This window comes from Sarcophilus harrisii, chromosome 2 (assembly GCF_902635505.1).
Source record: "Sarcophilus harrisii chromosome 2, mSarHar1.11, whole genome shotgun sequence".
NCBI classification, from domain to species: domain Eukaryota; kingdom Metazoa; phylum Chordata; class Mammalia; order Dasyuromorphia; family Dasyuridae; genus Sarcophilus; species Sarcophilus harrisii.
The window spans coordinates 643253295-643266660 of NC_045427.1; the positions used below are offsets into that span (position 1 = coordinate 643253295).

Below are 13366 nucleotides of genomic sequence, written 5' to 3' on the forward strand. Positions count from 1 at the left end.
CTCTTCTCTTCCCCTTCCCTTCTCTCTCCCCATTTCCCTGTCTCCATCTCTCACTCCTCCCCCTCTCCATCTTCCTTATCCCATCTCCCTCTCCCCTTCCCTCTTTTCATCTCTCCCTTTTTCCGTTCTGCTCCCCCTCTCCTCTCCACTTCCTCACTCCCTTCCCCCCCCTCCCCCTCTCCCTCGCGCTTCTCTTCCTCCCTTCCCCCTCTTTCCTCCCCATCTCCCTCTTCCCTCGGTCCTCCCCGGCGCTTCTCCCCCCTCCCCCTCTCTCCTGCTCACCTCCCCCGCCCCCTGGCCCTCCCCCGCCCCTCCCCCTCCTGCCCACGGGCTGCCAGTCACGCGGATCCCCGGCGCTGGGCCGGGCCGGGCTGGGCCGGGCTACGCGCAGGGAGCGCGGCCGGGGGACGGGCTTGGTGGCGCGTGTCCTTAGCGCGGCTAATCCCGGCGGGGGCTGCCTTCGGGGCGTGTGCAGAGCGTGCGGGTCTGGGGCGGCGGGCGGAGCCGGGCCAGTGCATGGGGGCCAGCCTGGCCGGCCTTGGCCGATGTTTTCTTGCTTCTGTTTCAGCCTGCAGGAGAAGTCCTTCAGCAGCCCGGCGATCGCTGAGTAAGTGCCCGGCGGCCGGGAGAGCCCCCTCCCCGGCCCCTTGGGACGCAGCGTCCCTGGCTCTCCCGGGGAATCCGCGGGGGGATGGGAGCGGGGCGCGCCGGAGCCCTCCGTGTGCCCGAAGCCCCGCTGGGGCAGCGGCGCGGGGCCAGGCAGACCCGGAGCCCGCGCCGGCGGGCGGCTGGCATTTCCACGCCGGCTTCCCTTCGTCTCTTTGTGTGTGGCCACGGCCCACGGCAGTTTCCAGGGAGCGCCCGGCGCGCGCGCTCGGCCCCTGGCACAGATGCCCAGCGGCCCGGGTCTGCCTCGGGAGGCTCCCGGATGAGCGGGCTCCGCGCCCCCGCTGCGGCTCCGGGGCTGCCTTTCGGGGATGCTGCAGAGCCAACTTTCCTGGCACACCCCGGGTTCTTTTGTCTTCTGGGCCCCCCCCCCCAAAAAAAAAGGCTGTCCCCGGGAGAAGTTAGCGCTCCGGGAAGTTGAGGGCGCCCAGGCCCGGCAGCTCCTGGGAGAGTGGGCTCGCGTTACATAAGCGCGCGGTCGCGCTCGGGCTTACTTTGTGAACGCCGAAGTCTTCCCAGCCCCGGACCGCGCCGGGGGGGGGGGGGAGCCGCGGGAGGGGGAGGCGTCCTGGGAGACGCGCGGTGGCGGCAGCTTTGTCTGAGGAAGAGGCGGGGGGCGGAGGGGGGGCTTCTCCCCGGCGGAAAGGTGAGAGAGGAGGGCGGGGTGGCGCGAGATCCGCCGGGTCTCCCGCACCTGAGCCTCCCCCGGCCTTTGTTTGTCTGGGCTGCTGGGCTGCTCTCCGGAGACGGCCCGCCGCTTTGCATCAGCCGTGAGCCTTCCCGACGCTGGCTTGTCCTTAAAAGGCGAGCCCAGGAGCCTTCCTCCGGAGCGCAGCGCCTGTTTAAAAACAAAACACGGCGAGCCCTGGCGCTTCCATCCGATTGCTCGGCGAAAGTCGAAAGCAAACTTTGTCTTCGCCAGGGAGGGGGATCGGGTGTGAAGATGGAGGTCTGGTGTGCCGCCCTCCCGGGGCTGCTGCCCCCCGGAGCGGCCAGGTGCCCCGGCGGATACCCTCCCCCCAGCCAGGTGCCCGGTGGCTACAGCCTCCCTCCCCCCAGCCGGGTGCCCTGGCGGAAACAGCCCCCTCCCCGCCCCCCAGCCAGGTACCCTGTGGATACAGCCCCCTATCCTTAACTAGGTTCCCTAGCTGATACAGCCCCGCCACTCCCAGCCAGGTGCCCTGTGGATACAGCCCTCCCCCACCCACACTCCCTGATACAACCCTCAGCCAGGCCCCCTGAATGATATAGCACCCCCCCCCCCGGGGATAACCACCTAGGCTAGGGGGGTAGCCACCTAGAAGGGATACACTTGAACTCGGACGCCCAAGGAGGAATCCAGGTGATTTAGGCAGTCAAGGTGGGCCCCTGTCGGAGTCTAGCCCTGCCTGCTGTTTCCTTAGTGCATTGGAGTCCAGGTGAAGGAATCTTCCCCCAGCCCCCGGACCACTCCTCTGTCTTGTGCCACTTTGGAGATCTGCCTTGGAATCCAGAGGTGAAATGCGGATGGGTCAGTGTAGGCCAGACTTGAACTCGGCACCTAGCAGATCATAGCAGCAAAGAACCTGGCAGGCACTGTGGGAGGCAGTCCAGAATCTCCGTTTCTCAGATGAGGGATTTGGGGGCCCCTAAAGGAAATGGGTCGTCATTAGTAAGCCACAGAGCTGGAAGGTGAACCTACCTTCAGATTGGGGGGGGGGGGTACTTTCTTCCCTTCTTAAGCTGATCCTAAAGCTAGCTCTCCCTTTGACTCCATTCACTGCCTCCCAAACAGTCACTTCTGTAGCTCTTGCAGGTTTGTAAAACACTTTGTGCACATTGTCTTAGGCGATCCCCAGAGTGATGTTATGAGGGAAGGAGTCTTATTGTCTCCAGTTTACAGGTGGAAAAACTGAGGCTTTGAAATAAGTTATTTGCTGAGACTTACCCAAGTAATGAATGTTCGAGGCTGTTCATGAACTTCTAACACTAACCTTTTGTTTATTTTACTTTGCCGCCACTATATACTCATACACACACACACACACACACACACATCCAAAAACCTGGGTGTGACTGACTCTCAGTTTTCTCATCTAGAAAATGTAGAAGTTGGATTATCAGGGAACCGCCGGCTGATGTCTCTGAGACCTTAGACTATTTTTATAATACCAAAATTTTATAATTTCAAATACAATGAACATAAATAGATTAAAGTAATACAAGCTCTTTGCACAAGAGCGGGGCTTCAGCAGTATTTTAAGAGTATAAATGGGTCCTGAGAATATAAAGTTTGAGAACCATTGACCTATGGGATCTTCATACTGCCTCCTGTTTCACGAGGGTATAAATACTAGTGAAATCACATGACCTTAACCATAAGGTTTTTAAAAGATATGAAACGTGTGTACGTACATGTCTATGTACCATATGTTATATACATGTGGGTATATGTGTGAACATAACGTGTTGTTTGTGTCTGTTTAGAGACAGACATCAATTCCCCCCTTTCTCCACTTCAGTTCAATCTGCAATTTTTAAAGCACTTATTATGATTTTGTTGCCTGGGGATAAAATATGGAAATATATTAAGTAAACACAAGAAAATGTGAGGAAGGGAATTGAACCCCTATTGTGCGCCAGGTACTGTGCTGAGTGCTTTCCAAATGTTATCTCATTTGGTCCTCACCACAGCCCCTGGAGGCAGGTGTTGTTATGATCCTTCTCCATTTTGAGGAAACTGAGACGGATGGAAATTAAGTGATATTCTCAGGATCACATCAACTAGGAAGGGTCTGAGGGCGCTATTGAAAGCCTTTCTGACCTCCAGGCCTGTCACTCTGTCCATTGGGCCGTCCATCTGCTCAACAGAAAAGACTTCTCTAAGAATTGACCTCAGAGCTGAGCTGCATGGAAAGCTAAGGCTTCTAAGAGATAGTCTTGAGGAAGGAGCAATTCCAGGCATGGGGTACTGCCTGTGCAAAGGTTCGCAGGTTGGAAATGAGCTATGAGTTTGGGGAGCAACAAATGGAACAGAAAAATTCAGCTGGAAACCTGACACTTAAGTGAAATAATATGAAACCAACATGTAAAGTAGATTGGCCTCTATAGCAAAGGAGTTCCAGAGGCAATCCCAGAAAGCCACTGAAACTTTTTGAGCAAGAAAATGACATGATTAAAACTATATTTTAAATTTTTACTTGGGGAGTGATGGGAAGGGTGTACTATAAACAAATATATGAAATTTTATGCTTAATCCAGACATTTGTTCATAAACATGAATCATAATTCACGTATAAAATGTTTATTTGCATAGAAATATATGAAATTATAGATTTTTCATAAAATATATATGCATAAATATATAAAACTATAAAGTTTATATGTAAATACATATGTATATATGTATAAATATACTTAAATGTACCCCTAAAACATATGTGTATAGAAACATGTAATTATAGCTTTTGTACAGAAATATGTACATGCACAAATAGATAAAATTATACAATATATATGAATACAAATGCATAAATATATTAACATTTTGCATCTAAAATGTATGTGTATAGAAATAGATAAAAGTATAGTTTTTTGCATAGAAATATGTACATGCATAAATAGATAAAATTATACAATTTATATATAAATACATATGTACAAATCTATAAAATTTTGCACCTAAAATGTATATGTGCATAGTAATTTATTAAATTATGCACTTTGCATCTGAAATATATTTATTTGTATGTAAATCTATAAAATTATATACAAGTTTCACACATGAATTTATACAATTATACATGTTTACATCTAATATGTATATATGAATATATACAATTTATATTGCTATAATGTATACACATAAATATACAAAATGCTACATTTTGTGTAAAATATATGTGTATAGAAAGAAAATGATGAATTATATATATAAATGCATATATACCTATATAATACAGATGATACACTTCACATCTAAAATGGATATGTGTATATATGTACACATGATCATATATTTTATAGGTAAATCTACATGTGAATATATAAAATAAGCATTTTATAGCTAAAATATATGGATGTGTATAGAAATAGATAAAATTATTTACTTTCTACAAAGATATATATACATACATAAATTTATGAACTATCACTTTGATATCTAAAATGTATATATATGTAAAATATATAAAATGATGCATTTGTATATAAATGCATTTACGCATATAGAAAAGTATTTTAAAATTTTAATGTATATATGACAAAATTCACATATTTATATATTATATATATAAATCTGTGGGATCGTGCATTTCATAGATATACCTGTGTGGGTATCGTTGTACATTTTACACGGAAACCCTACATGGATGTTCCCGGGACGGTTTTGCGAGGGCTGCCCGGCAGCTTTCTCACTTCCCACCCAGTGATGGGCACACTCCCTTTGCCACCCGCCCCCTCCCCGCAGAGAATGGTTTTGGCGCCCGTTTCCCTTGGTTTCCATTTTTGGAAGTGGAGGCAGCCTAGCCGGGGGCGGAGAGCACAGGATTTGGGGGCGGCTAGACGCAAGTTCAGGCGCCGGCCCTGCTGATTCTGGCCCCTGTGATGCCAGATGTCAGAGGTGGGTCTTTGCGGCCCTGACTGTGCTTGGCAGGGTGCCCCGGCCCGGCTTTGCCCGTCTCGTGCTTTTCGGGGTCACGGAGGGTTTTCCTGAGACAGTGGAAGCCTGCGATCGCAGCCGGAGGGGGACCCTGCAAGCCCTTCTTGGGGATAAAGAGATGGATTCTGGGAGTAGGGAACAATTTGGCATCTCTGCAGTTTTCCAGATACCGTCCCTGGCTCCTTCCTGTTTATAATTCTGGGGCAGGATCATCATTCGTTGGCAGCATCCCTCCGAAGGGAAAACGAAACGCCCCGGAGGGCACTGCCTCAGAGGCCACTCGGTGGTGCAGTGGGGAGAGCTGGAGTCACAGAGAGGCTCAGGCACTTCCTAGCAGCTGGGACAAGTCACTTCCTCTGTCTGCCTCAGTTTCTTCATCTGTAAAATGGGATAATAACAGTACCTGCCTCCCCAGAATTTGAGATAACATACAGTTTGCCAGTCCTATAAATATAAACCCTGGTGATTGGGTGATTCACCTCTCAGGGACCCAGAGGTCACAAACAGAGTTGCCAATTGTCCCCCAGTGGGGGGGATTTTGCGCTTCTGGTGAGATGGGGAGGGATTGTGGGCAGCATTTTTTCTCCGGAGCCTCCAGTTTTAGAGTTGGGTGAATGGGGAGGGGGCGGAGGGACCCTGAGGGGTTAGGAAACTTGCACCTGTTGTCACCTGGGCTGGTAGGAGCCCTGAGGCCATTTCGGCTCTCAGCTCTACAGATTGGGGTGTGTGTGTAAATATGCATCGATGTATGTGTACCCATAACCCCCTGCACCGAACCCGACCTCGCACCCGGCGCGGGGAGAGCCCATCACACTCAGCTGTCTGGCCACTGCAGAAGATGCAACTGTGCCTCCGTTTAAGCTGTGGTGCCTATTGGCTGGCCCTCTGGTCACCGCATCACTGATCCTGAGAGATGCCGCTGGTGGCCACTATGGGGCCCACCTTGGCATTCGGCAAACCCCGGGTTCAAGTCCCGCACCCTGAGCAGGCCTGCAGCTGGTGCTTCTGGCAGCTCTCTGAAGGTACGGGGTGCTTGCCTTTCTCTCTAGTAAGAATGATGATACCAGAGACATCTCCACATGCTTCTTGTTCACTTTTAATAGGCCTCATTGGCTGGGTTACTTTTTTTTTTTTTGCTGAGGCAATTGAGGTTAAGTGACTTTCCCAGGGTCACTCAGCCGTGAAGTGTGAAGTGTCTGAGAACAGATTTGAACTTGGGCCCTCCTGACTCCAGGGCTGGGGTTCTGCCCACTGTGCCCCCTGGCTGCCCCTACCTCATCTTTTTAAAAGCTGACATTTATATATTGCTTTAAGGTTTGCACATCACTTTGCAAACATTATTGCCTCATTGAGGATAATGGCGACTCTGGGAGGTAGCTGCTATTATTATTCCCACTTTACAGATGAGGAAACTGAGGCTCAAAGAGGAAGGAGCTAAAGGCGGAGGTGCGAGTCTATCTTTTTCGGGTGTTTTAATGCGTGGAGCATCCATAAGGAGGATGCCCTGCCTCCCTTGGTACCAAACCCAACCCTCCCCGTCCTGCAGGAGCCTCTCTGGACACAGCTGGTGGGGACCTCCCAAGGGAGACAGACAGCAGACCCCCCCTAGAGCTGACCACTGCTCCCTTCCCCTCCTGGGCGGACAGTGCACAGCGCAGCCGGGTTTAGCTGGGCTTCGGCTCTCCCTAGGCTCAGCCCCTGAGCAGGACGGATCCTGCTCCTGCTCCTGGCCTGGCTGAATCCCACTGAGGTCCGGCCCCCAGCTTCAAAGGCCAAGGGTCACTTTGTTGTGTTTTCCACTGGAACCGAATGTCCCAGGAGGGAGCAGAATAATGAACTCCATCGGGGTGGGCCGGGGGAGTCGCTGCCAAAATCTGAACAATAGCCATTGTTCAGCCGCACTGTCCGCCATCCTGGAATCGCCAGGCTGGAAGTGACCCCCCTCATCTGCCTGGTCCGGCCCGAGTCCGAGCAAAAGTCCCCTCTGCAACTTACCCACGAGTGATCATCTGGCCTCCGTTTGCAGCCTCTCAGGGATGGGGAGCTCTTTACTTCCCAGAGCAGCCCCTGGCCATCTGGACTCTCCTTCATCCTTCCCAGGTCTTTCCTTATTACCCAGCTTACCTTTGGCCCTTTCTGACCCACAATTCCAGAGGTGGGAGCCTTATTGATTCCCTTGTTTTGCTAAAGTTAACTCCTTACAGAAATAGCTTCTGGTCCCAAACACAAATGGCCCATTGATTGGGATGTTCTAGTACAATAAGACGACCTTCCTCGGAAAGTTAATTACCTTTTTCCATAGGGGAACTATCAGTGCTATTAGCCACTTTACGTACCTCAATAAATTCTTTGGGTGAAAGATATATTTAGGCAAGTAAAACGGTCGTTGCTCTCGGTTCAGAAATACAGAAACATCGCTTAAATATGGCGGCCGTGAGGCCAGCAGAGGTGAATCATGGTAACGGGGCCTTCAGCCTAATAGATCTTTCGCTCAGTATTGATCGAGGGGATGAAAGAGAGGTGACTTTGAGATTTTGTTGGCGCCCGGGGAAATCGTGGCGGCGTTAATGGCCCGGACGGAAACGCTTAGGAAAGAACCAGCTGAGTTCTCCAGACACCAACTTGTCTGGCTCTGCTGGAGTAAAGTGAGGAGAATCCCGGGCCGAGGGGCGAGCCAGCCGGGTTCTTTCAGTCCAGACTGATCGCGGTACGGATCTGGAACGCGGAGGCCGGAGGAACTTGTCCAAGGTCGGGCCGCTGGCTGATGGCGGTTGAGATGATGGGGACAGTTTGAAGCTAGGAACCTTTGAGGGGGTGACATCTTTGCTCTGAGTTCAGTGGAAAGTTGTAGAAAAAGGAGTTGAAGGAGCTGGGCTCAGATTCTGCCTTTTATCTACCTCAGGCAGGGGATTTGGCAACTGCAGGGGATTGGCCTGGATGGCCTCCGCAGCCCCTTCCCCTTAGAGCTCTGCAGTGGGGGCCGCCAGACACGAGTTTGAATCCTAGCTCTGGGCCTCCTTAAGTGTGGGACTCAGGCCAGTAACTAGAGGTTTTGGAAACCTTTTTTAAAGAATCGTGTCCTCCTCCATAAAATGGGGCTGGTGAGATTTTCGCAGGGTTGCTGTGAGGAAGCGCTTTGTCGGCGTGCAAGGCGAACGGGATCCGGGAACAGGACAGGATGCGAGGGACATGCAGCCCAGCCCCCTGAGCTTTTTACTTCAGTATTCTTTTTTCAGTTAGCAAGCGTCAAAAACATAACAATCTATTCCTTGCATACACACACACACACACACACACACGCACACATGCACCTGTAAATTATTCCTTTTTTTGGCTGAGGCAATTGGGGTTAAGTGATTTGCTCAGGGTCACCTGGAAATTAAGAAGAAGAAAAAAAAACTTGGGAAAAACGAAGCCCCCAATACTTAGTCCAGAATCCAGCTGCCTTGAGCATGCATTTTGGGGGCATCCCCGCTCCGTGAAGAGGGAGCCCCTCGGCCACGTCGACCACTGTTGTAAAGCCACGTCGTTGTTCCGTGGGATGTCGTCTTTGTCCCAGAAATCGATCTCCTGGTTCTGTTTGCTCCCTCAGGCCCTCCCGGTTCTTCCTGAAACCGCCCATTTCATCATTTCTCAGTAGTACCCAAGGGGCTCCTCCGCTACCTCCCGATGGGAGGACTCCCATCCCCTTACTTCCCAGCGGCCGACTGCCATGAAGAGAACCACCACAAACATTCTCGCACAGATAGGTCCTTTTCCTCTTTGATTTCTTTGGGATACACGACTAATAGTGTCTGGTAGCAGAGGGGGCAGTGGGCAGAGAGCCGGGCCCAGAGACAGGAAGCCCCGAGTTTAAACTGACCTTAAACACTTACCAGATGGTGACCCTGGGCAAAGTCTGTTTTCCTCAGTCTCCTCATCTGTAAAATGGGGCAAATGACAGCGCCTGCCTCTTAGGATTGTTTTGAGGATCAAATGAGATCATCTTTGGCCTAGTGTCTGGCATATAGAAAGCATCCATAAATGTTAGTGACAATAACGCAATTATTACATGTTATAATTAACATGCCATTTTAAATTATAGCGTAATATATAAAGTAATGTATGTTATATCACAAACAATATAATTATCTTTTATGATTATTTTGTGTGGTGTATATTATATATAATATAATTAATATACAACATCTGAAAAAATTGTTACCATGATGAGTAATATGATAAATCCACCGTAAAGATCCTCTTTCCATCTGGGTCACAGGCTACGGGCTGTTTTGTAGTTTTCTGGGAATAGTTCTGAGTTACTTTCCGGAACCGGCCCCTTCGTCTTGTCAGAGGAGGTCGAGCTTTACAGTCCCACGGGCAGCCCACGGCAGAGCCGGGATTTAAACCTAAATCTTGTGCTTTTCCCACTGCGTCTGCAGAAAATGGGAACTCTTGCAACTGGCCAGAACGGGGAGGAGAATGCGGGAGAGAATACTGTTTGGGAAAGGGGAACAAGCCTCAGTTCGGGGATGGATGAGTGTTTGAGCACAACCCTTTGGAAGCTGTTGGCCTTAATATAATCTTGTTTTCTTCCCCAGCTGTGATGGAGACCCGGTACCTGTTGATGAAGACCAGCCTGATCGGGCCAGTCTCAGGTATGAGCGCAGAGAAACCGGGACCCCAGGCTGGGGAAGGGATCTTCTTTTTATTTATTACTATTCCCCTTCTATTTAATTAATTATATTATTTATTGTTATATTATAATTAATATTTTAAATATATAATTAATGATTATCATATTCTTCTATTTAATTAATTATTTATTGTTATTATGTATTATAATGAATATTTATTATAATATATAATTAATGATTATGATATTATACCTCTTCTATTTAATTACTCTTAGTGCTCCCGTTCAAGGGCAGAGGCGCCATCCTGTGTCCCAGAGCCCTCAGCTCGTGCTTGGTTCATGAAATGTAGGTCCGGGAAATGGCATTCACCAGTGTGGTCCTCCAATAGGGACTTCTGCCCCTGGGAAGAGTTCAGTTCTGAGTCCTCCCTCTCCCTCTCCAGCAGAGTTTTTCACAGGAAGAATCCAGATAGCACCATCCTATTTCCCTAAGAATTATTGGGGGAAAGGACTTTTATGTGCTAACAACACATACAGAAAAATCTCCAGCTAATGAGAACCTCCTGTGTCAGTCTCCCAAGTGTGTATAATGTGGACACTTATCATATCGGGGTGACTTGCAGCATTTCTGTTCCCAAGGGGTAAATGATTACTCTGAAACTTAATTTTTAATTTAAAATTTAATAAATAGCTTCTTTTTAAAATTAATTTTTGGGTAATTTTTCAGCATTAACCCTTGCAAAAGCCTTGTGTTCCAATTCCCCCCCCCCCCCTTCCCTTACTCCCTCCCCTAGATGGCAAGTAACCTAATATAATAATAGATTCCTAAGAGCTGATGGGAGCTGGTTCTATCCTTCCTCCCTAGGTAACTGCATATGTGCATATTGCCTTTCCCAGCTGCATTATCAGTTCTCTGGGGGCTGTGTCACCTTTCTGTCTTTATTGACAGGACCTAGCATAGCCTCTGACTCATAGTAGGCACTTCATAAATATTGAATGATGATGGCACTTTACCCCGGGAGGTGCCCTGGCCCTGTGGCCTTTTTGCTCCACCCCAGTTACAGCTCTCGTGTCTGGTGTCCGTTGAAATCATCATTGAATAATGGAAAGCTTGAGACTTGTTGCTCACCCACGCCTGAATCCTGCCATGTGCTAAAATTAGTCATCCAAGTCATCCTTGCAAATTGCCAGTTGCCCAAGGCTAGTTGAGCTTTTTTCCAGTAAGTGGGGCTGAGTGTCCACTGAGGTTAATATGGTCTGTGGATCCCTTGTGGGGAGAAAGCCAGTCTATATTCAAAACTCGTCCCTTTTGGCCTTTTATTGGGTTTATTTATAAAAGGAAGGAGAATAAACAAATCTAAAAATGACACATCGGGCTGAAACTTGATACAGAGACGTATAACAGCATGAAATAGTGTAATATCATGACATGGGAAATAAAATAAAATATGATATAATGTGATAAAACATGACATTAACAATATATATGTAATTTGCTACAACAAACACAATAGAACATGATGTCATGCTATAATTATTTAATAATAGTATATAGTCATATATTATTGTATTATATATAATATTATTGTTATATATTGTGTAATAATTATATATACTATGTACAACATCACGTAGTATCATATAACATGACATAATATACTTAGAACATAATACAGTCTGGTATAATGTAATATAATTATATATGCCAGCATAATATAACATAATAATGTATAGGTAGAGACTGGACCTGTGACCTTAAGGGGTTAGCGGGGGTACCCCATCAGTGCAGTCACTGACAGGCTCGGGAGTTTCCTCAAGCACTTCCAGGTCACACAATCAGGACATGTTAAGGGGGGACTAGAATGTGTGTTCCTGCTTCTGAGTCGTGTTCCTTCCACGATGCTTTACTGCTTCAGTATAACAGCATAATACAATATGACATGATTTAGCCTTAAATTTAATGTGGTAGAAGAATAAAATGGTCCCTTTTCAGCCTCTTCTGGAAGTCAAAGTCCCCCACTTGCTGGGAGCACTCTGTTGTGGAGCTGGGAGAGTTTGTTATTTGGAATCCCTTGGAGCTGGTGCTATTTAGGATGATATAGATATAGTTGGAGCTCCTTGCTTGGTGGTCCATGATGGCCCGAGCCCCTCCCCTGATACCCGTCTCCCTTACGTTCATCCCCTCATGCTACAGCCGTTGGGTTTTCCTGCACACCCTTTGGATTGCGCTCACTCGTTCATCCTGCTTTTTTAAGCCCACCTGTAGCTCCTGGGATGATGCAGCAGGTTTGTGGGACCACAGATGGCTGTTGCTCGGCTAGACAGCTTCCCTTCCCCTCCCCTCACTATGCTTGCCTCTGATTGGCCAGAAGGAGGAGAATAATAATTCAATAAGCTGGCCCTCACTGAGGTGTCTGAGGGCTCCGTCTCCCCAGCAGTGAAAGGGCCGGACACATTATCTCCGTTCCCACCTGACTGACTCGCCCTCTCTGTTGTGGAACTGAGAGTTTGTTATTTGGAATCTCTTGGAGCTGATGCTATTTAGGGTGAATTTTATCAGAGGACCATGAGTGGGTCTGAAAGCACTGAGGGGAGTGAGCTTTTTTCTAACCTGTAAGAAACCTTTTCTAGAGACCCCTTCTGGAGGAAGGCCAGCGTGAGACTTGGCCAGACTTTGCCCAAGGAAGGGAAAAAGCCTATCTCTTAATTTAAGTGAAGCTGAAATAAACCCAGGATGTTTTTAGTTCAGGATGATTTTGCTTTCCCAGCCCATTAGTGATGAACTCTTTAAATACATTTTTTAAAAGAAAGTCTTTGACACTAATTGCTATTTTTTCCTCCTCCTCCTCAAATTCTCACCCATTTTCAAGGACACTGATTTTTTTTTCTTCCACTTATGACTACTGAAGCATTGCCAGCTTGTTAGATTCCCTGGATGCTCTTCTTCCGGGGTCAGGGCATTTTGGTGGGATTCTGGGCACTGACACATCATCAGGGGCAGCTTTGGCAGAGTGCCCCGGTGCTGGGTCCTGCCTCTGGGATCCCTTGGGCAGCGTGGCGAAGCCTTTGGGCCCTTTCTCAGAACCAGAGTGTGAAATAAAATGTGGTGAGTTACAAGGGAAATAAAATAATAACCCAAAGATCACAAAAACGAGCTGATGGGAAGTTAAAAGCCTTGGTCTAAGGGACGAAGGACCAAACAACAAACGTTAACATTTCCATTCACTGTGACCTCAACAAGTGACTTAACTGCTCTGGATTTCAGTTTTCTCATCGATGCATTGGGCTGGCTAAGCCTTCATCCTAAGCCTAGTTCACAGGATTACTCTGAGTTTAAAGGAAGACGGTTGTTGTAAAAGGAGTTTGCTGAGTTCTAAGAGAAATAGAATGGGATAAGAGGCCTCTCTAGGAGACAGGAAAACTCAGGCTTGTGCCTTTGGCGC

General features: G+C 48.1%; 1 protein-coding gene across 4 annotated transcripts in view; it reads left to right on the forward strand.

Moving 5' to 3' along the window:
• The first annotated feature begins 322 nt into the window (after window positions 1–322).
• Window positions 323–13366, forward strand: part of FAM13C (family with sequence similarity 13 member C) — a 74064-nt gene continuing 61020 nt past the window's right edge. For 2 of the 4 annotated variants that reach the window (XM_031956949.1, XM_031956950.1), the window contains exons 1-3: window positions 323–607; window positions 8898–9054; window positions 9889–9945. In XM_031956949.1, the coding sequence (XP_031812809.1) occupies window positions 8975–9054; window positions 9889–9945 (137 nt within the window). In that variant the 5' untranslated portion in view covers window positions 323–607; window positions 8898–8974. The remainder of the gene's footprint in view (window positions 608–8897; window positions 9055–9888; window positions 9946–13366) is intronic. The other 2 variants (XM_031956951.1, XM_031956952.1) reach the window with 2 other exon arrangements.